This window comes from Manacus vitellinus, unplaced genomic scaffold (assembly GCF_001715985.3).
Source record: "Manacus vitellinus isolate BGI_N305 unplaced genomic scaffold, ASM171598v3 scaffold_31_pilon, whole genome shotgun sequence".
Lineage (NCBI taxonomy): Eukaryota > Metazoa > Chordata > Aves > Passeriformes > Pipridae > Manacus > Manacus vitellinus.
In genome coordinates, this window is record NW_021940379.1 from 2,108,313 (window position 1) to 2,129,072 (window position 20,760).

The 20,760-nt window shown below is 49.6% G+C and overlaps 1 protein-coding gene across 1 annotated transcript in view; it reads left to right on the forward strand.

Annotated features, from left to right (window-relative positions):
- Positions 1–20,108, forward strand: part of CORO1C (coronin 1C) — a 24,517-nt gene extending 4,409 nt beyond the window's left edge. The window contains exons 2-10 of the mRNA XM_029961126.1: positions 6,108–6,230; positions 11,526–11,655; positions 12,439–12,620; positions 13,206–13,325; positions 14,198–14,302; positions 15,169–15,314; positions 15,923–15,980; positions 16,064–16,309; positions 17,540–20,108. Of these exons, the coding sequence (XP_029816986.1) occupies positions 6,108–6,230; positions 11,526–11,655; positions 12,439–12,620; positions 13,206–13,325; positions 14,198–14,302; positions 15,169–15,314; positions 15,923–15,980; positions 16,064–16,309; positions 17,540–17,659 (1,230 nt within the window). The 3' untranslated portion in view covers positions 17,660–20,108. The remainder of the gene's footprint in view (positions 1–6,107; positions 6,231–11,525; positions 11,656–12,438; positions 12,621–13,205; positions 13,326–14,197; positions 14,303–15,168; positions 15,315–15,922; positions 15,981–16,063; positions 16,310–17,539) is intronic.
- The last annotated feature ends 652 nt before the right edge of the window (positions 20,109–20,760 follow it).

Here is a 20,760-nt window from a genome sequence, read left to right on the forward strand (position 1 = left end):
CATGGCAGGGGGTGGGACTGGATGGTCTGTAGGGTCCTTTCCAACCCAGACCATTCCATGGGAGGTAATCCCTACTGTTCAGAAATTAAAGAGTCAGGGAGTTAAGAGAAGGAGTGATTCTCCTGCCCTGTCCTCCAGAGATCCCTGGTGCAGGTGGATTGATGGCTCATCTCCCCTCCAACGCTGATGGAAACAGCAGCAGAGCCCTCCCTGTCAGAGCAGGGGGCATGTGGGGGACAAAGTCCCCCAACTCCACGGGTGATCCCCGTTTTTCAGCCCAGCTGAAAATTCTCTGGTTTTCCTCATGTGCTGGGGACAGTGACATGCAAACTACATGCGTTCAGAGGATACAAAGTTCTTTTTCCCTCCTCCAAAAACCTTTGCAGTTTGTGTCTGCACAGGAAAACCTTCTGCAAATGTTCCCTTTTTCTTTCAGATCGCGTAGAAAGATTCCTTCAGGCACGAGTTGTGTTACATAAGGCCTTTAGCAGAGGTTTATTCAGTTCCCTTTGGATATACCTTATATTAGATTTTCCATTTTCCTGACTCCTTCCTGCACTCCCCCCACACTGGCAGCATTCCTGCTGGATCGGGGATCAGCTGGTGCCCTGGGAGGCAATTGGCATGTGGGTGGGGGTGTACACACCTCGGGAATGATCTTCTCCAAGGAATATGTTGTTCTGCAAGTGATGTGCCTTGGTGTTCAACCCTGGCATATGTGACATGTTAAGCAGCTCTTCCCAATTCTCATTCCTCCAGGAAGCATTGGGAAATGAAACTCCTCCTTTTCTAAACTGTGTGTAAAATAAAATCAGGAGGTTTTCCTTTGATGAGTTCATTGAGCCCCTACAGCCATTTTAAGAATGTGGATGGATTTTTTCCTTTTATTTCACCTTAGATGATTCTCTATAAAAAGAAGTTTATATTTATCCCTGTCAGCTCAATTCCAGTGGATCACCAGGTTCAGGTGTACTTGGTCACCATGGGTTTTTTCCTTCCTCTTTCTACATCCGTTCCGGTCTGGGAGCTCTAGAACAAGGAGCTGTTTGCATTCTGTGGCAGCCTGTGATGGAATCGTGGAATCATTAAAGCTGGAAAAGACCTCCAGGGTCATCAAGCCCAATCTTTTGATCACCCCCATCCCACTAAACCATATCATGAAGTGCCACGTCTGCCTGTGTTTTAACACTTCCAGGGATGGTGACTCCACCACTTCCCTGTGGAGCCTTTTCCATACTTGACCACCCTTCCAGTGAAGGAATTTTTCCCAATATCCAGTGTCCCAGCCCTGCAGCTGTCAAGGTGGTAAAGAGAGCAGGAGCAGTGCTGAGGGATTCTTGGAGAGCACAGTTACAGGAGTCTCCTATTGCATGACTCTCCAGTGGACCTTTTGGGAATAACTCTTCCCAATCTTCCAGATTAGTTCTGGATGCCTTGATTGGTCTGTGGGTGACTAATGGCTCTTGGTCATGGTCAGGAGAGATCCAGGCACTTCCATTTCATCCCAGTGTTTTGTCCCAAGTGCCTCCTCCACGACCAGCTGGTGCTGGGGGGTCAATGCCCAGAGCTCAACTTCCCTCCCTGCACTGGGTGAAACTTGAGGTTGTTGGAAGGCAAAGACACAATTTAAAGAAAAAGGGAGTATTTTCTCTAGCAGAGAAAAGGTGCAGTGGGTTGGTATTTCAAACTTTGCAGTTGTGACCTGGTTTCCTTCCTCAAACTTGTGCAGAGTGAGGGGGGGTTGCTTTGCCTTGTGCAACTCGATGCCACTTCCCCAATTTAAATGGAGATTTCCATGAGCAGCCAGGGGCTGGGGAAGCAGCTGCTCTCCCTGATATTTTTACCATAATCCATGAGCTGTTTCCTGCAACCAATTGCCCTTTTCTGGCAGAGAAAGGATCACAAGACAGTCAAATTAATTCATAGAACTCCCACTTTTAGGAACAGTTTTCTCGTGTTGCTTCTCTGTCCCTTTTGGAATCAGTAACAATTTTTTTTCTCCTCATCTGTGACTTTCTTCTGATCTGGATTTAATAATTCTGATTATTTAACATTTTTTTTCTGATCTGGGATATATGAAAGCACTAAAAAATCATTTAGTAAGGTCAGTTCACCCCCTGCTGAAGGACCTGAATATTGAATGCTTCTAGTCAACACCATCCAACTTATTAATAATCCTCAAATTCACCTTTTTGGCCAACTTTTTATCACACACAGCTCCAAATTTCAAAAGTTATTACTGTGATGTGTTGCCCAACCACAGTCATAGTGGATTATGAGAAGGGTTTAATTTCTGGAAGTCGCACTGAGTTAATTTTAAGCTGTGTAGCAGCACTTGAGCTGTATTTTAAATCCTGCCCTAATTAAAAGATTACATTTTACAAATAAATAAATAAATCCCCAAACTTGGGAGCATTACAGGAGCATGGAAACTCCCCCAGCTGGCAGCCAAGTTGCCAACCTTGTGGTGTTCCATTGGCAGAGGCATCTCTTTGGAAAGGAATTGTGTTTAGAAACGTGGAATTTGGGCACTTTATAGCCTGGTTGTTTTTTAATTCCTCACTGGAGGTTTCCTGGTCTTTTGTTTTTGGCACACACACCCACCCCCCAATATTGTTTTTCAAGCTCTTCTGTGCACAACTAGTCCTGTGCAATTCCAGGAACAGGGTTTCCCTGCTCTGGAGAGCAGAATCTGTGGTGTGTCCTGCACGGGTGGTGTTTGCAAAACGGATGTAGAGAGGTGGTAAAATAACACCTCTGAGTTAAAAATTGCTTATATCTCACCCTGCTGGGTCAGGCCCTGGGGTGGTGACATGGGTTACTGTCCTGTGATGGCTCCCCAGTCAGTTCTGGGGGGTGAGGCTCTGCAATAAGTGTGTTTTTTTTGAGGAGAAGGGCAGCTGGGGCGGGTTCTGAAGCGCTGCTGAGCGAAGCCCTCGCTCTGCTCTGTGCTCTGGAAGGTCCTGTGGTTTCCTCTGCTCTGCAGAGACGAGTTTGTGCCTCTGACCACAAGGCAGGAGCTTCTCTGCAAGTGTTCACCCAGCTGGGGCTTTGAACAGCCCGTTTACATCCTTATTTAGTCTCATTTTATACTGATTTTTGTACATCCTTGGAGGCGTTCAAGGATGTGGCACTCAGAGCTCTGGTCTGGGTGACAAGGTGGTGATGGGTCACAGGTTGGACTTGATAATGCTGGAGGTCTTTTCCAACTTTTCCAACTGATTCTGGGATTATTTATGGACCCTGATGAGCAGCAGAGTTGCTCCTCTCATGCCCAAGTGTAGATGCCCCTGGGCTGTTCATCTCCCCAGCATTGTTTTCCTCTGCCAGACCCCAGGGAGCTGTGGGACATCTCCTTCTTTTGTTTGTCCTCTAGTTTGGTAGTTTTGGTTTGGTAAGTTTTGGTGAATAAATACACTTGGGATTTCTGGGAGTTCTTGTCTCTCCCACGTTGCTGCTAAATAACATCTCCTTTCCCCATCCTGACTGTCTCTTCCCTGTTGGAAATGGGATTTGGGTATTCATGCAGGCAGTGGTGGGGGGGGTGTTGGCAGGTGATGCAAGGGGGATTGTGCCTCTCTGGCTCACTCAGGTGAGACCCCTCTGCAGTGCTGCTCCAACTCTGGGGTCCCCAGCACAGGAAGGATGTGGAGCTGCTGGAGTGAGTCCAGAGGAGGCCACAGAGATATTCCAAGGGCTGGAGCTCCTCTGCTCTGGAGCCAGGCTGGGAGAGCTGGGGGTGTTCACCTGGAGAAGAGAAGGCTCCTGGGAGACCTTAGAGCCCATTCCAGTGCCTAAAGGGGCTCCAAGAGAGCTGGAGAGGGACTTTGGACAAGGGCCAGGAGGGACAAGACAAGGGGGAATGGCTGTAAGCTGGAAGAGGGTAGATTTAGATTGGATACTGGGAAGGAATTCTTGGCTGTGAGGGTGGTAAGGCCCTGGCACAGGGTGCCCAGAGAAGCTGTGGCTGCCCCATCCCTGGAAGTGTCCAAGGCCAGGTTGGATGGGGCTTAGAGCAACCTGGGATAGTGGAAGGTGTACCTGCCCATGGCAGGGGATGGGACTGGATGATCTTTAAGGTCCCTTCCATTCCAACCCATTCCATGATTCCACAAGCACTGCTCTTTATGGAAGTACCAGATCCTTGGTTTAAGGTCCAAGCTCTGGTGCAGGTGGTGGCACAGGGACAGTGCCTGCTCCCTGCTCTCCACTGGCTGTCACAGGCTCTTGGCTGCTCCTGCTCAGGCTGTGCAGGTTCATTCTGATCAAACAGAAAAGTGAGGTCTGTGCTTTAATTTGTTCAAATTGATTTTTTTCCCCTCCCCACAGTAATAAATGACTGTAAAAACTCAAAACTAAAACAACAAGGGCTCATGCAACCTGGAAATAATTACCAGGGGCTCTTCTTGGAGGATTCCACTACTTCCTGCCAGGAGCCAGGACAGGCAGTCACTGACATTTTGCATTAATAATCCTGGGTTTTTTTGTCTTTTCCTAGTCTTTTCCAGCCTAAGTGATTCTGGGATTATTTGTGGGCCCTTTTGGGTTAGGCCTGTGTTTTGTGGCCTGTCCTGTGCCTCCTGTGATACATCCATGTCCATGTGCTCTGCATGGTTCTCTTTTTAATTAGGTCCATTAAAATGGATGAACTGAACGTGGCAGTTGGGTGTATTAATTTTTTAAATCCTATTTCACATTATGGCATCCAAGAGGGATTACACAGGCTTTAATTCTTGAATGGCAGCTTTATGGCTTTTCATCCACAACTCTTTCTGCCTTTTAAGAATTTCAAATGCAGTTGAATCACTGAGACTTTTTTTTTTTTTTTGAAACCTAAATTTGGCCATTTAGGAAATAGTGGGATTTTTTGGATCAAGGTCTTGTTTTGCTGATAGTGGAGCCTTCAGGCCAGTTGTCCTCAAAAACCAGTATCCAGCATTATTCTGCTTTAAAACAGGCTTGAATAGGCCCAGCCTCCCACATGGAGCTCGGTAGGAGGCACATATTAAGGAATGTCATCTCCAAGGTTGGGGAATGTTATCATCCAATGGCAAAAATGAAATTCCAGCCATTTCTTCTGCATGTTTAAACACAAAAGAAGATGACCCCATCCCAGACCTCTCTCTCCTGTCTCTCTTCTCCCATCACTCATCATGACAGGGCCATTCCCTGGAAACAAAACCCCTTGGAGCAGGACCAGGGGTCTGGCCCTGGAGGTGGAGGAGTGTCCTGCTCACCCTGCTGCTACTGCTGTGTGTCTGCAATATTTTAAATATTGCTTTCCATCTGTGCAAGGCTTGACCAAGAGAGAGAACCATGATTAGAGGGATTGTCCTTCCCTTGCTTCCCTGTTGGCGGCATCAGCGGCTGGGGGGGATCAGGTGCTTCAGGGGCTCCTCAGCAAAACATAGACCTGGTGGCAAAGTTGGTGTCTCTGCATCATCCCTCTTGGCATCACTGATTTGTCTCAGTTCAGGTTTAAATGTCTCATTAGCTCATTTTCTTGGGAGGTTTGTCCCTGGGATGAGCTTGGCAGCTGGCAGCCTTGGTCCTCTGGCCATGGATGGATCAGGTGTGGCTGTGGCTGTTCCAGTCCATGTCAGCAATATTTATTCCTGAAAACAGTATTTTGCTCTGCACAACTGTGTCCTAAAAAACTTCCCATGTGAGCAAAATCCTTCTATAATGAAAAAAGCAGGGAGACCTGGTAATTCAATGAGCAGCAACACCTTCAATTCAATTTTGAGCTTGTTTATCTTCAGCCACCACTGGCCACTGTTGGGAAACACAGATGAAAACAGAGCTTTGTTCTTCCCCAAAATTTGGGAACGGACAAAGGGATGGCATGGCATCACAGCAAGTGCTGAGATTTGGGTGGGAAAGCATCCCTGCATGCCATGGAAGCACAGCTCCTGTGCCAAACCTCTGAACCCTTTTCTTGCTCCTTGGGGAATTCCCAGAGTTACCAGTTTGTTTCCTCTGCTGATCCATGAGTTGATTCAAATGTCATGAAATTTTGGATACTGAAGGAGCAAACGTAGCATTGGGAAGCCACTTCCTTGCTCTGTTTCAATATCACAGCTCTCTCTCTTGTTTTCTCCCTTCAGACAGGCAGGATTGACAAGTCCTACCCCACAGTGTGTGGCCACACGGGACCAGTGCTGGACATCGACTGGTGTCCCCACAACGACCAGGTGATCGCCAGCGGCTCCGAGGATTGTACTGTCATGGTGAGTGTCCCCTGGGCCTTGGGGGGTGGGCTTTGCTCCTTGCTAAAAATCCTGCTCCAAAGGGCACTTTTGTTCCTGAAAACACCTCCTGTTCCAGAGTCAGAGCAGGGCAGAGTCGTCATGGAATGGGTTGGGTTGGAAGGGAACTTAAAGATCATCCAGTTCCTCCCCCTGCCATGGGCAGGGACACTTTCCACTAGACCAGGTTGCTCCAAGCCCCATCCAACCTGGCCTTGGACACTTCCATCACTTCCACTACCTCTATGGGCTACCTATGCCAGGGCCTGCCCACCCTCACAGGGAAGAATTTCTCCCATTTTTCCTTCCCCTGAGGATTTGTCTGATGTTTGAAAAGAGGAATGAGAAGGAAGAGTGCTGGTCTGTGCTGAGGTGTTCTGATTTGTAGAGCTTTGCAGAAGACAGGTGGTTCCTTACCTCACATATCCCCATGGATGCAGCAGTGTGTGTTGGGAAGAGGGAGGGATTGGAAGGGAAGGAACCCACCAGGTTTCAGAGTTGCTTCAACCCTTGATTTAAGTTCTTCCTTTATCTGCAGGCTGTGAGCAGGTGTCAGAAGGGCTTTTTTAATGAACAAATAAAAATAATCCAAGTTCTGCATCTGCCAGGCTTGGTCCTGAGACCTGTGTCACCTCAGGCAGAGCCCAGTGCCCAGGAGCCGGGCTCGCTCCGTGACGGGTGTGGAATCCCGCGTATGCAAACACAGCAGAACCAGTGAAAGAAAATCCTTGGAAGATGAAATAATGCCAAATAACTTCAGGGATCTTTGGCCATATTTAGAAATGCTGTAGGCTGAATGTTATATTGAAATCTTATTATAGATCATGTCAGATAAATTCCTTTGCTTCTGTTCATCGTTAAAATGTTTGGGAGGGGATTCATCCCAAGAGGCTTTTCCTGGGACAGCTCTTGCCTGTGATCTCTCAGTCTTGGAAGCTGAAGCATGTTAACAAAATGGGCTATATTTAATATTACACAAAACAACAAGCTTCTGTGTTTGTAACATTCACTACTGGGCTGGAACTAACTTTTGAAGGATGCAGGAATGTTCCTCTAGGAACCAGGGTGCAGAAGGGCTGCATTGGAAGGGTCTCTGAAACATGAGCATCAGCAGGTCCAGAGCTGCCTTCTTGGAGGCAAAATAAGCCTCTAATCCAAATGCAATGAGAACTATGTTGGGAGGCTCCAGGGGGACTGAATTATGGAGAAAAACCAACAGTGTTCAGTTACAAGTTGTCCAAGTGCTTGTCTAAGTGCTCCTAATGTGGCCACAAACCATCTGTGGGAATCTGTGCCTCCAACTGAACGAGCTGTGTGGGTTCATGGGGGGTTCTCTGCACGTCCCAAAGTGGGGATGAGCTTTCCCTGCATCCCTGGAGGCAGCACATATGTAGAAAGGCACCAGGGTGGACCTCACCATGGATTTGCCCACTCATGGTGGTGTTTGGTACCTCTTGGTGTGACCTGTCTGGAGTGGAAGGTGAAACAGGTGAGTCCTTGCTGTGCTCACAGGATCAGGGATATGCAGGAAGATGTGTGTGTGTTAAGGTGGTTTAAAATGAGAAAGGATGGATCTGAGATTTTTTGGGGCAGTTGGGAAGTGCACTGGTGTGTAAAGAACATCCCTTGGAAGAGTTGTTTCCTTGTGCCAGCAAATAAGGAATTACTTCAATATTCCTGCTTGGTGTGCTGCTGAATGGCTGGAATGTACTGCAGGCTTTGAATTCAGCTGGAAAATGTTTTATTGGAGAAAGGCTTGTAGATGGTGTCGAGGCCCTTCCTCAGATATGGGAAATCTGCTTCATCAGAGGGTGGATATTAATGAGTTTGGGTGTAATGGGCAGAGCAGAGCTCATGGGATTGAGCAAATTGCTTTAAGAATCGAAGCAGAGCCCTTGCAGTGACCTGGGCCACCAACCTGTGGGCACCTCTGGGACCAGGACAGGGTCAACCAGGAGAAGGTCTGAGAGCTGCAGAAATGATGCTCAAAGTGCCTCTTCCTGCAAGAACAGGGATAAATCCAGGGCTCAAACTCATTTGTTTCCTCACTTAAGGTGATAGGAATTAATATTTATGATATAGGAATTGATGTTCTTTGAATTGGTGTTCTTTCTAGACATGGACTGAATGTTCTCTGCAGGTTGTGCAGAGCCAGAAGAGACAGTTTTTGCTTCTCTTTAAAGAGGGTGAAAAAAGTTTGCTTTGTTTTCTTGTTCACGTGCTGTTTGTGCAAAACCTTCCCCTCCTGCCCTTCCTGTGAGACCCAAACCCAAACCTCTGCCATGCCACGGCTTCACTTCCTCCAGCACAAACAAACCGGCCCTGCTGACTTCAAAAAAACCCAAAACCCCAAAAAACCACCCAAAACTCCCAGACCGGAGAGTTGACAAACACTTACTGATGCCCAGTTAATCCTGCAGCATTTTCCTGGGATTTATCCTGAGTCCTCACCCTCACCAGGCTGGGTCCTGTATCCAAATTTCCTTAGTTTCCCTGTGAATTGAATTTGATCCCATACTGAGGCTGGAATCGCACCCTGGAATGTGGGGCCAGGTCACTTGGGACCATCCCCTGACCTTTCACACTCATTTCTTTATTATTTCTTGGAATACTAGGCAGGAATATTGATTCTGTAATCTGCCCAGGATTACACTGCCCTGCAGATGCTCCAAACTATTGGGGCTTTCCCTGATGGAAAAAAAAATCTTCCCCAGAGGCTTTTAAAAAAAGACTTCTCATGGGTATTTTGTCTCCCTTCCCTCTCCCACCCCCTGCACTCCCTGGCTTATGTTTAAACTTGGTTCTGGATTTTTTTTATTCCTTTGCTGTTAAGATGCACTTGCTCAGAGGGATCCCTGGACCCTTCCTGACTGGGATGGTGCAGAACAGAATCGGAGATGCCAAGAATCTTGTCCCTTTCCTGCTGCTGCCCCTCACAGGGAGGAATGTTGGCTGGAGCTGCTATGCCCCTGCCTGGCTGGTCTGCAGGTCACACTTGGCCCATAAGCTTCTGCTGTTCCTGGGTCTTTTTGGTGGATAAAGTCCCTTTTCAAGGCTTTGTCTACAGAGAGAGGGAGGCTGAGGGAGTGGGGCAGGTCCCTTTATCCTACTTTTTCTCTCATGGGAAGAAGTGACTGTTCAGAGAATAATGGAATGGTTTGGGTTGGAAGGGACCTTAAAGATCATCCAGTGCCACCCCCTGCCATGGGCAGGGACACCTTCCACTATCCCAGGTTGCTCCAAGCCCCATCCAACTTGGCCTTGGACACTTCCAGGGATGGGGCAGCCACAGCTTCTCTGGGCAGCCCATACCAGGGCCTCACCACCCTCACAGAGAGGAATTTCTTCCCAGTATCCAAACTAACCCTACAGATGCAGGAGGACAGATGATGAGAAACAGAAAACCCACCAAACCCCGAGGGCTCATCAGAGACCTCACACGGTTACAGAGTTAAATGCCTCAGACTGACATTGAGTTCCCAGCACAAACATGTTCCCAACTGTTGCTGCTGTCACATTGTTACTCCCTGACTGGCAGGAAAAAAGCTGTTTCCATAAACCTGACACATTTGTAACCCAGTTTTAGGTGTCGGGGCAGGTGCAGGGATTTGTTGTGCTTCAGAGGCGTGCCATGTTTCAGGAGAACCTCGGAGGGGTTGGATCACAGTCAGTGGCAGAGCTGGAGGGAATGGGAAGGGAGCAGGATGACATCCTGCTTTTCCAGGCTGAGCAGCTCCTGTTTGTATCCCCAGTTTAAAATCACATTGAGAAAAGCCTCAGTTCTGTCAGTGTGTCACCAGCGCTCTTCCATCAGGCAGGAAGGGAGAGAGGGATTTCCATACAATCATGGAATATCCTGAGCTGGAGTGGACCCACAGGGATCGAGTCCAACTCCTGGCCCTGCACAAGACACCCCAACAATCCCACCATATGCCTGGGAGCATTATCCAAATGATCCTTGAGCTCTGGCAGCCTTGGGGCTGCAGAGGAATCCTCTCCTGAGGTGGTGTTCCTATTGGAATCCTCTCCTGAGGTAGTGTTCCCATCATGGTCATTCCTTCTGGGATTCTGAGGGTGCTGGGACAGCGACAAGTGCTGTGTCCATGAAAAGCTAAATCATTTTTGGGTTATTGAGAGGTGAGCTGGGACCCACTGAGGATCTGCATCTCACTAGGTTTTATTGCAGCACAGCCATCCCTGGGAGAAGGGGAAAAACTGGGATTAGCACAAAAATCCATGTCACCCTCATGCATGTGTGTCTGCCTCGCTTCCTAAATCCACTCCCTCACATCTCCCGGGCTCCCACAGCTTGTTGGGCACCGTGGGCAGCGTCTGGCGAGCCCTGTTCTCCAACTCCAGGAAAAGCAAACAATGGGAAGCAGAGCAAACGTGCTCCAATGCTGCCACCTGCCTCCAGCAGCTCCAACTGCTCGCTGAGGGGCGTCTGATTCCATTGGGTTTGTTAATGCATCACACAGAGGTCAACTTCAATTCCAAGATGATTGTCCAGGGCTGAATTGCAGGAATAGTTTTGGTCGGGCTGATCCCGCCTGGGGTGATGGGTTTGTTGTCCCATCCCTGCCGGATACAGAACCCGCCTCCCTCCATGAATAAACCTTTGGTGCCGCCTCCTTTGGGCTCCACAGCTGGAATTCCAGTGCTCTGGCATCCTTGGGGGGCTGTTCCTCCTCCTGATGGCCCTTCCCTGAGGATGTTTGCAGCAGAAGGGTTGTGTAACCAGGGCAGAAGTCAACAGGCAGCCACTGCAATGCTGGTTTGGGCTGCTCCGACCTCTGCCAGGACCAGCCCGTGCTTCCCTGATTAAATGGGATCTGGAAGGAGCCTGGATCTAACAGGAAAACTAATTGCTGGTATTTCTAGAGGATTGAAAAGTAGGCAGTGGTAGAGCTGCAGTATCATCCCTCCAAGGGACAAGCACAGTTTGGAAAAACAGCAGCTCGTTCACATGGAATTGGAGCTCCAAGGCAGGTTTTTCCGACTCCTCCTCAGCAGGATCAGAGCTGAACAAGTCTCTGGACATGGTGATAACAGGGAGTTGCAGCATCAGGAGCTGATGGTTTGGTGCTGGCACATGAGTGAGGAAGGATGTTACACATGGATCAGCCAAGGGTTTATTGGGAACAATTCCCTCTTCCTGTTTATACGGAGAAGTGACAGCTCGGCCACCGGCTGTGGGATGCAGGAAGCAGACGAGCCACACACTCTTCAGAGGGGATGGCCTGGGTTAACCAGCTTTCCTTTCCTTTCCCTTCCCAGGTGTGGCAGATTCCTGAGAACGGGCTCACCCTGTCCCTGACAGAGCCAGTGGTGGTGTTGGAAGGCCATTCCAAGAGAGTTGGAATTGTGGCCTGGCATCCGACGGCCCGGAATGTGCTGCTCAGCGCAGGTACGGCCTTGGGAGGGGCCACAGGCATCTCCCTCCAGGAATTTTAGAGCAGAGGTGTTGACTCCTTTCCCTTTTTTGCTCTCCCAGCTGCTTAGATCCCTGTGAATCACAAGACTCCCAGCAGTGCCTGGGAACACTGGGACACGTGGCTGGCAGCCCCCTCCTTATCTCAGCCTATTTTATCTTCACTTTACAGGGACAAACACCAGGGAATTGTCTGGAAGAATGAAATAGAGTATTAAAGCTGTTCCAGACTTTATTTGATTTGCAGCTATTTGCAACTATTTACCTCTGCATTTTTCATATCCCTGTTTTCATACACTCTTGTAAATGGGCTGAGTGTTTCTCTTTCCCTTGATCCCTGCAAGGTATCCCAGAGTCTTGCTGTTCCTCCCACAGGCTTTCCTTGTCAGCATTTTCCAAATTGTCTCCTTGGCTGGTACAGTCCATGGAATGAGATTTTTTTCACCACTGAAAGTCTGTCACATCATTATGGAAATAAATTGGATAATTCATTATCCATCAGCGTAGTCTGAGGCTTCCATAGCCTGACCTGTAGGTTGGATCCCAAGGAAAGCAGCCAGTCCTTTCAGCTGGACTGCTGGATAAGCTGAGTCTTTCCTGTTGATAAAAATCCCTTCTCAGCTCCCAGTTTGGTGTTTGGTTTCCCCAAAAACCTTTGGAGCTGCAGCAGGTTTATCCCTTGTTCCCCACGTCTGGCTTGTTTCCTGCTGTGACTTTTTTCGCCGGTGCTCTGACTGTAGCTGTTATTTTCCATTTTAGGCTGTGACAATGCCATCATCATCTGGAATGTGGGGACAGGAGAAGCCCTCATCAACTTGGATGACATGCACGTGGATATGATTTACAACGTGAGCTGGAACCGCAATGGCAGCCTCATCTGTACAGCTTCCAAAGACAAGAAAGTCCGAGTTATTGACCCCAGGAAACAAGAAATTGTTGCTGTAAGTTCACGTAATAATTAAAGAAACAGTTGGATTTCACTCCAGCAGAGAATTAACAAGAAAACTGGGAGAAAGAACCTTCTCGCTCAGTATTTTCACACCATGTTCAGTTGTGTTTTTCAAAGTGAGGCAAAAATTACAGAAGAAATAGCAGGAGTTGAAGGATTTGTCTGGGTTTATTGGGATTAGTGTTTGAACTAGGATTTTAAGGCTCAGTTTTAAAACCTGCAGGAGTGTAATTCCACATCTAATCCTTTTGTATAATTACAGTTCCAGAGTTGTGCCTGGGAAGCAGAGGTTTAGCTGCCTGTGTGTGTTGTAGCTTGCAAGGCTGAAGGAAAACCTCTTTGCAAGAGGCTGATGGGCAAAGCTGGGAAGAGCCAGGAATGTCCACTTCTTCTGTGGCTTAGCAATTGGTTTCTTCCCTCAAGCATCAGGGAAGAATAGTTGGATGTTGCTCCTTGGATCACATCCTGGGAGGACCAGCTGTGTGTCCTGTGGCAGTTCCATGAAGCTGGGAGAGAATCCACCATGCCATGGGTTTTCCTGTCCATTGCTGGAGACTGACCTGCTCCTCTCTTCTAGGAGAAAGAGAAAACCCACGAGGGAGCCCGGCCCATGAGAGCCATTTTCCTGGCTGATGGAAACATCTTCACCACCGGCTTCAGCCGCATGAGCGAGCGGCAACTGGCCCTGTGGAACCCGGTATGTCCCTGTCCCCTTCCTGCCCTGGTCACCTCTGTTGAGTCACTAACTCAGCCCTGGAGTCATGGAGTCATGGAGTCGTGGTTTGGGTGGGAAGAGACCTTAAAGCTCATCCTGTTCCAAACCCCTGGGCAGGGACACCTTCCACTATCCCAGGCTGCTCCAAGCCCCATCCAACCTGGCCTTGGACACTTCCAGGGATGGGGCAGCAACAGCTTCTCTGGGCAACCTGTGCCAGTGCATCTTCCGAAATTCCTAGGTTATATACTTGAGGTTATTCCCTCTTCCATATACTGCCTGCTCCCATGCCAGAAGGTATTCCATGATTTGGGCTGGAAGGTCACTCAGTGAAGGAACTGAGTTCTCTTGGGTCTCTCCAAGAGCTGCAGGTTGGAAGAGCCTGGGAAGACGCACAGGGAGCAGAGGGGCTGTGGGAAGGTCACTTCACTCTGTATGTTGTATGTGCAGAGCAGGACAACAACAGTCCCAGAGGGGCTCAGGTTGGAAGGGACCACCTGGATTGTGTCCAGGTGGCTTTTGAATATCTCCAGGGAAGGAGCCTCTGTCCCCTCATCCATCACCCATCCCATCACACTGACACAAGGCACTATCATGGCTATGTCACATATTTCCCTTGACTTGGTGGATTTTCTTGGTTTCTGTTTTTATTGAATTTTGTGATTGAAATGCCCTTGGGGGAATGAATCAGCTTGGGAACATTCCCAGCACTTGTTGTAACACATGGATCCTTCTGAGTGGTGCAGACACTGCTGGGAGCTCACTGGCTACAGGGGGCTGTTAATAATTTAGATCCTGTGGTAATAGGAGCTTTTCCAGCCTTCATTAACATCCCTGGCATTCTTTATTTCCAGAAAAACATGGAGGAGCCAATTGCCCTTCATGAGATGGACACCAGCAATGGGGTCCTGCTGCCATTCTATGACCCGGACACCAACATCATTTACCTATGTGGGAAGGTAAGGAGAGGCTTGGGAATCTCTGTGGAGGGAATGTTGTCTCTGAATGTTCCCCAAGTGTCTCAGCTGGGGGAGGTAAAACCAAAAAATCAGCTCTGCAGAGGGACCAGGCTGCTCTGGAATGGGTTTGACCCTCACTGTGCAGGGCCTGGGAAGGTCTGGAGTGTACTGGATGTTTCTTTGACATGGATTGACTTAGGTGAAGCTGCCTTTAATACAAGTCCCACACTGTTACCAAAACTTCTCTTGTTGGTGTTGACCCAGATGATTTTACGTTGGTGTGGGAGGAAGTTACATTTTAGATGTTCCCCTCCTTGTGCCTGAGGATGATGGAGCACATGGCAACACTCCTTGTAATTTTTTGGGGTTAAATAATAGAAAACTGGAATCAGGTGCTCCTTTCTAAAACCAATTTGTGCTCTAAAGTTCCCACTTGTGATGGCCTTCCTACAAACAGGAGCCAAAGATGCAACGAACTAAAGAAAGTACAAGTACGTTCAGGAATCCCATCTCTCTAACAGCTAATGGGGAATGTTTGGTTTACATCTGCTATTTCTCCTGCTGTTTCAGAGATCCTAGTGTCTGGAATTAAGGATAAACCAGTTTATAGCCTTTCTGCCTGACTGTGGCGGGAAGTTCAGCTTTTCCACAAGAGATGATGTGGAAGGGGACACTCCCAGCCTGGAGGCAGCAGCTCAGGTCTCTTTACCAGAGTGTTTTGAGCAGGACTTCGAGGAGCTGCTTTAAAGTTTTAGCTTAAAAAAACCCAGTTTTAAGCTGTGTGTGGCAGCATTCCCGGGAGGAAAGGCTGTGGATGAGGCTGGTGGTTGCCCCAGGCTCTGCAGGGTCTCCTTTCATCCCTGCAGGGCGACAGCAGCATCCGCTACTTCGAGATCACGGATGAGTCCCCGTACGTTCACTACCTCAACACCTTCAGCAGCAAAGAGCCGCAGAGGGGGATGGGGTTCATGCCAAAGAGGGGCCTCGACGTCAACAAGTGTGAGATTGCCAGGTAAGGAGAGGGACCCCAGAGCTGGGATCAGCCCCTGCGCAGCGAGTGGGCTGGAAGCTGGGGTTGGGAATGTCAGGAGTGGTGGAAGCAGCAGAGCGGTGAGCAGAGGGCAACTGTGGCTCAGAAAACATGGGAAAGGCAGGAAACATCTCAGGAGAGCAGGTCTGTCACTGCAGTGGCTCTGGTAGGAAACATGTCTTTGCTGGGAGGGAACATGCTCAGGCTCTTCTCCCAGGCAACAAGTGCCTGGGATGAGAGGAAATGGCCTCAAGCTGTGCCAGGGGAGGTTTTAGGGAAAATTTCCTCATGGAAAGGGTAGTCAAGACATTGGAACAGGCTGCCCAGGGCAGTGTTGGAGTCCCCATCCATGGAGGGATTTAAAAGTTGTGTAGATGTGGCACTTGGGGACATGGGTTAGTGGGGCCTTGGCAGTGCTGGGGGAATGGTTGGGCTTGATGATCTTAGAGGGCATTTCCAACCTCAGTAATTCTGTGATTCTGTGGGGTTGCTCCTTTCCCATCTCCTCTGTCCCCTGGTCCACTGCTCTGTGTGTGTGGACCTTCCCCTTACTCCTCACTCTGAGTCCCACCTTTCCCTTCCCCCGGCAGGTTCTTCAAGCTCCACGAGAGGAAGTGCGAGCCCATCATCATGACGGTTCCCCGCAAGGTGAGCACTGCCCTGGGCACGAGGTTTGGAGCCAGCTCGTGCCTCCCAGAGCCCCTGACCAATCCATCTCTTCTGGCTTGCAGTCGGACCTCTTCCAGGACGACCTGTACCCGGACACGGCCGGCCCAGAAGCGGCTCTGGAGGCAGAGGAGTGGTTCGAGGGGAAGAACGCAGACCCCCTGCTCATCTCTTTGAAGCACGGGTACATTCCAGGCAAGAACAGGGACCTCAAGGTGGTCAAGAAGAACATACTGGACAACAAACCTGCGGCCAACAAGAAGAGTGATCTCATCAACGCTCCAAAGAAAGCAGCGGATGCCTCAAACCCCGTGAGTGAACTCCACGAGTTTCGGAGGTGGTGGCCTGGGGTGGGAATATCGGGGTGCTGCTTCTTCGGGAACAGGTGTAACAAAGCTCAAGAATGTGTGATTCAAGGATTTGGGTGACCTGGAGTTGAGGTGGTGCTTGGTTATGGTGTTCCAGGCAATGTGTCCAAAGCTTCCTTCCAAGGAGCAGCACCAGTGTCTGCTCTCTATGAGCAGGGACAGGACCCAATGGAATGGCTGGAGCTGTGTCAGAGGAGGTTTAGGTTGGATCTCAGGAAAAGGTTCTTCCCCCAGAGGGTGGTTGGGCCCTGAACAGGCTCCCCAGGGAATGGTCAAGCCCCAAGGCTGCCAGAGCTCCAGGACCGTTTGGATAACGCTCTCAGGGACAGGGTGGGATTGTTGGGGTGTCCTGAGCAGGGCCAGGGGTTGGACTGGATGGTCCCTGTGGATCCCTTCTAATTCAGGATATTCCATGATCCTATGATTCTAAGGTTTCTAAATCATAGAATAGTCAGGGTTGGAAAAGACCTTTAAGATCATCCATTCCAACCATAACCCAGTACCACCACCATGTTCCCCACTAAGCCATGTCCTCAAACCATGTCCTTTGGGACACAAGGGAAAACTTGGCTTGTTGTTCCAGCCCCTGCCTGGGAGAGCTCCTGTGCTCCTCTTTTTGTGTAAAACATGGACAGTGAACCTCTGGCTCTGCAGGTCCAGAGAAGGTTGTACAGGTCTGGAACTGGGGGCTGTAGCTAACACATGGAATTCCAGACAGATTTGGGTTGGAAGGGACCTTAAAGTTCATCCAGTTCCACCCCCTGCCACAGACAGGGACACCTTCCAATAGACCAGGTTGCTCCAAGCCCCATCCAATGTGGCCTTGGACACTTGCAGGGATGAGGCATAGTAGCACACAGAGGTGTGGGAGTGACAGCTGTCAGTCCATAGGTCCTTAAATCACAGAATCATGGAATCATTGAGGCTGGAAAAGCCCCCTAAGACCATCAAGTCCAGCCATTCCTCAGACTTCCTGTTAAAGAGGAGGTACTGGTCCAGTATGTCCTGGATGTGTTCACTGGTGCTGCTGGAAATGCCAGTCCCTGCCCTGAGCATCCCAGCTGCTCCAGAGCGGGCATCACACCCTCATGCCTCAGAGAATCCCACTGGGAGGAGCCCTTTCCTTGGAAAACTGCGGAGCTCTCCTCACGCATGTCCTGTCTTGCCTTGCAGCAAAACGAAGCCAAATTGGAGGAGATTTTGAAAGAGCTGAAATCCATCAAGGACATGATCTCCTCCCAGGACGAGCGCATCTCCAAGCTGGAGCAGCAGATGGCAAAGATCGGGGACTGAGGGGCCCCAGCCCAGGCACATCCCAGCTCCCAGTGCAGCCAGCAGCAGCCTGCAGCATTCCAGCCCGAGCTTTCCTGTTCTCCTAAACCCACGTCAACGAGAGCCGATGATTCCAAGCCAAGCTTTTTAGTGAAAGATTTTTTCATTTCCTGATGTTCTGATGAATTTCTGTGACTGTGTCAAACCAAGTCAAAAACAACAAGTGCTACTTTTACAGGTTTTTTTTTTTTCCAGATGTTATGATGAATCCTTGAGAAACAAATCCATTCTGACTTTCGATGTCGTGCCCAAATACCTTTTTCTAGATTTAGGGACCAATGCCACATTGTTCTTAACCATTTTTTTTTAAAGTTGCCAAAAAATAGAAAAAAATCGCTTTTTATTTTTCTTATTTGCCACTTTGCAGTATTTGTGTTTCCATTCCAAGGGACAGGGGGTGTGTGGTGGGTGTTTACACTGTGCAGAGAACAAAGCTGAAGCTATTTTATATAAATCCTCAATTTGGAACAATCAGGTGGGTTCCCTTCCGTGCTGAGACCCCTTGGAGATGGGATGAGCTGCCTTTCCTGCTCCCAGCCCTGTTGTCTGACAGAAAAATATAAATATATAGTTCTGAAAGAAGGGATTCATCCCACAAAATCCTTTTCCTTTTTGTCCTACAGAACTTCTAAACCAGCACCATATTCCCATTTTAAAATAATCCCAAGGTTTGATTTCCATGACTAAACTCATGTGTTTTACTTGCTGATTTATTTCAATTTGGAGGCAGAATGTTTTTTTTGAGGAAGGAGTTTCAGGTGAGCTGTGGGATTCCAGCAGGTGGTGAAATTCTGTGGTGCCCATCTCAGCTCTGTGGTTGCTGTAGATCCTTGTTCCTGCCCCCCACACTCCTCAGCTCATGGATTTTAAGGAGCTTTTGGAATCCCAGTCAGCCTCTCACACCGGTGCTGATGTTTGGAATTTTCTCTGCTTCCAAGGCAGTGTTAGCAGCAGGAAGGTGACTTTTCCGTGATGATTCTCCCCAAACAAAATGCCTCTGTTGTTATTTTTTTATAATTTGCTTTCTCCTCTCCATCATTCCTGCCTCCCACCCTACATTGCTGGAAAGCTTTGCAGGAAAGGATTTGTTCCCAAACCAGATGAGTGACTTCCAACCCTAACCTCCCTGCACCCCTTCTGAGTGGAAGGGACTGGGGAGGGTGGTTTTATCCCAGTTTGGAGAACTGGTTTCTCACACGTTCCTTTGGGGATAGCTCCAGGCTGGCGAGCTCCTCCTGGAATCCCAGGGATGCCTCGACTCAGCAAAGCTCTGCTCAGGTGAGGTCTCCCCTGTGAGGGGGCTGTCAGGGATGGGGCAGGCTGGCTCCCTGCTCCCAGGCCGTGTCCTTGTGCTAGGAATGGGATCCAGGACCCCCCAGCAAGCTGTGCCAGGCTGGATTGGTGTCACCCATCCTGGCACAGCCAGGGAGTGGTGACAGCCCATCTGAAATCTAAAGGTGGGCAAAGACCACCAGGTGTCCAGGAGCTCTGGATCCCGCTCCCAGCTGGACTCTGTGCCTGTGGCAGCTCCGTGTGTGTGTGACGTGTGCGTGGGAGCCTCTGCCCCGCATCCCCTGCCCGGAGCATCCCGGCGGGACACGTGTCCCTTCGGCCAGGCTGAAGTGATTGATTTTTATTTTTTTTTCCATTAGTTTAGCTAGGAATTCTCCGATTTTTCCATTTTTCCCAGTGTTTGCATGTCCAGAACTTCCAGGTTAAGGATTCCCTATTGTGTGTAGGGATGTGTGTGTGTGGAGGTGGGACCGCGCCGTGGGAACGGCCGGGTCACGTAGCTGGAGAGGCACAAGGATAGGACGGAGGAGATGGAGGATGTGGGAGGATGGCAGAGCATGAAAGCTTCAGAAAAGTGGGATTTCTGTGTTTTAGGGACAAGTGGCATCCCCTGCCCTGTGCCCGTGGATCCACAATCCGGCCGCTCCGGGTTCTTTGGCTGTTTGGTGACGTTTCTGTATTGCAGTAAATGCCTGAGATGTGTATTTTTATGAATTTTTCTTTTGGAAACCAAACCCGAAGGTCGTTACCCCCAAAGTGGTGATTTCTGTGTTGATTTGTACGTGTGACTTCGGGGTTGTGTGCTTGGGGACCTCGGGTTTGTTCCTAAAGTCGGAAGGAAATCAGTTTTGGGAGCCGCTGGATTGAGATGCCCAGAGGTGGGGGTGTGGGAGACGGTCCCAGAGGCCGCCCTGGATTTTAGTTCTTAGTCTGTATTTTATTTAAATGAACTGATGCCTCGCCAGGCTCAACCGGAGTCAGTGCCTGAAGCTTTTTGTAGCCGTGATATCCCGGGAGAGAACCAGCCCAGTCCGGAGAGACGCGCTCTTATAGAGCGCCGGAGTATCTGTCCAAATATTGCTTCCATTTTCAAAAGATAAAAGTCATTGATTATAAACTGCCTCTGCTTTGCTTTTTCTTTGGCTCTCGGCATCCTGTGCCTGCCCTTGGCGTTCCAGGTTTGATCAGTAACCTGGATATTAAATGTTGGACAGCTGAGGGGGAGGTTGGGGCTGAGGGGTCCTTTGGGACCCCCCGCTCTTGTCCCAGGGCCCATCCCTGACGTCACACACAGTGATTGCCAGTGAGTGGTCCCAAGAGCTTGGCTGGATGTGGGATGTGATGGCACAGATGGCCTGGGGGGTCTCAGGGTGGCTGAGACCAGGCTGATGTGTGGAAGGAACAGCACTGGTTGGGAATGCCCTGCTCTTCCTGAGCTGAAACCTGCTTCCATAGGGCCAGAGGCCTGGAATGGCAGAGGGCCTGGGCTGGAAAGAGCATCACTCATCCTGCCAGGTTTGAGCCTTCCTGGGGCTGCAGCGTTTCACTGGGGTTGCACAACCACCTCCAGCTGCCTCCGGAACACCCCGACCCCCCCACTCTGAGCAGGGCAGGGATGCTCCAGGAGAGGCACCGTGGATCCATCCCCGGGGATGCTCATCCCTCAGACCTGAACCCCTTTTCTTCCCTCCCCCAGCCCCATGGGCAGACTATTCCGAGAAGGGCCAGGGTGACCGCGGCCTCGGGTTTCGGGGGGAGGGTTGTTGACG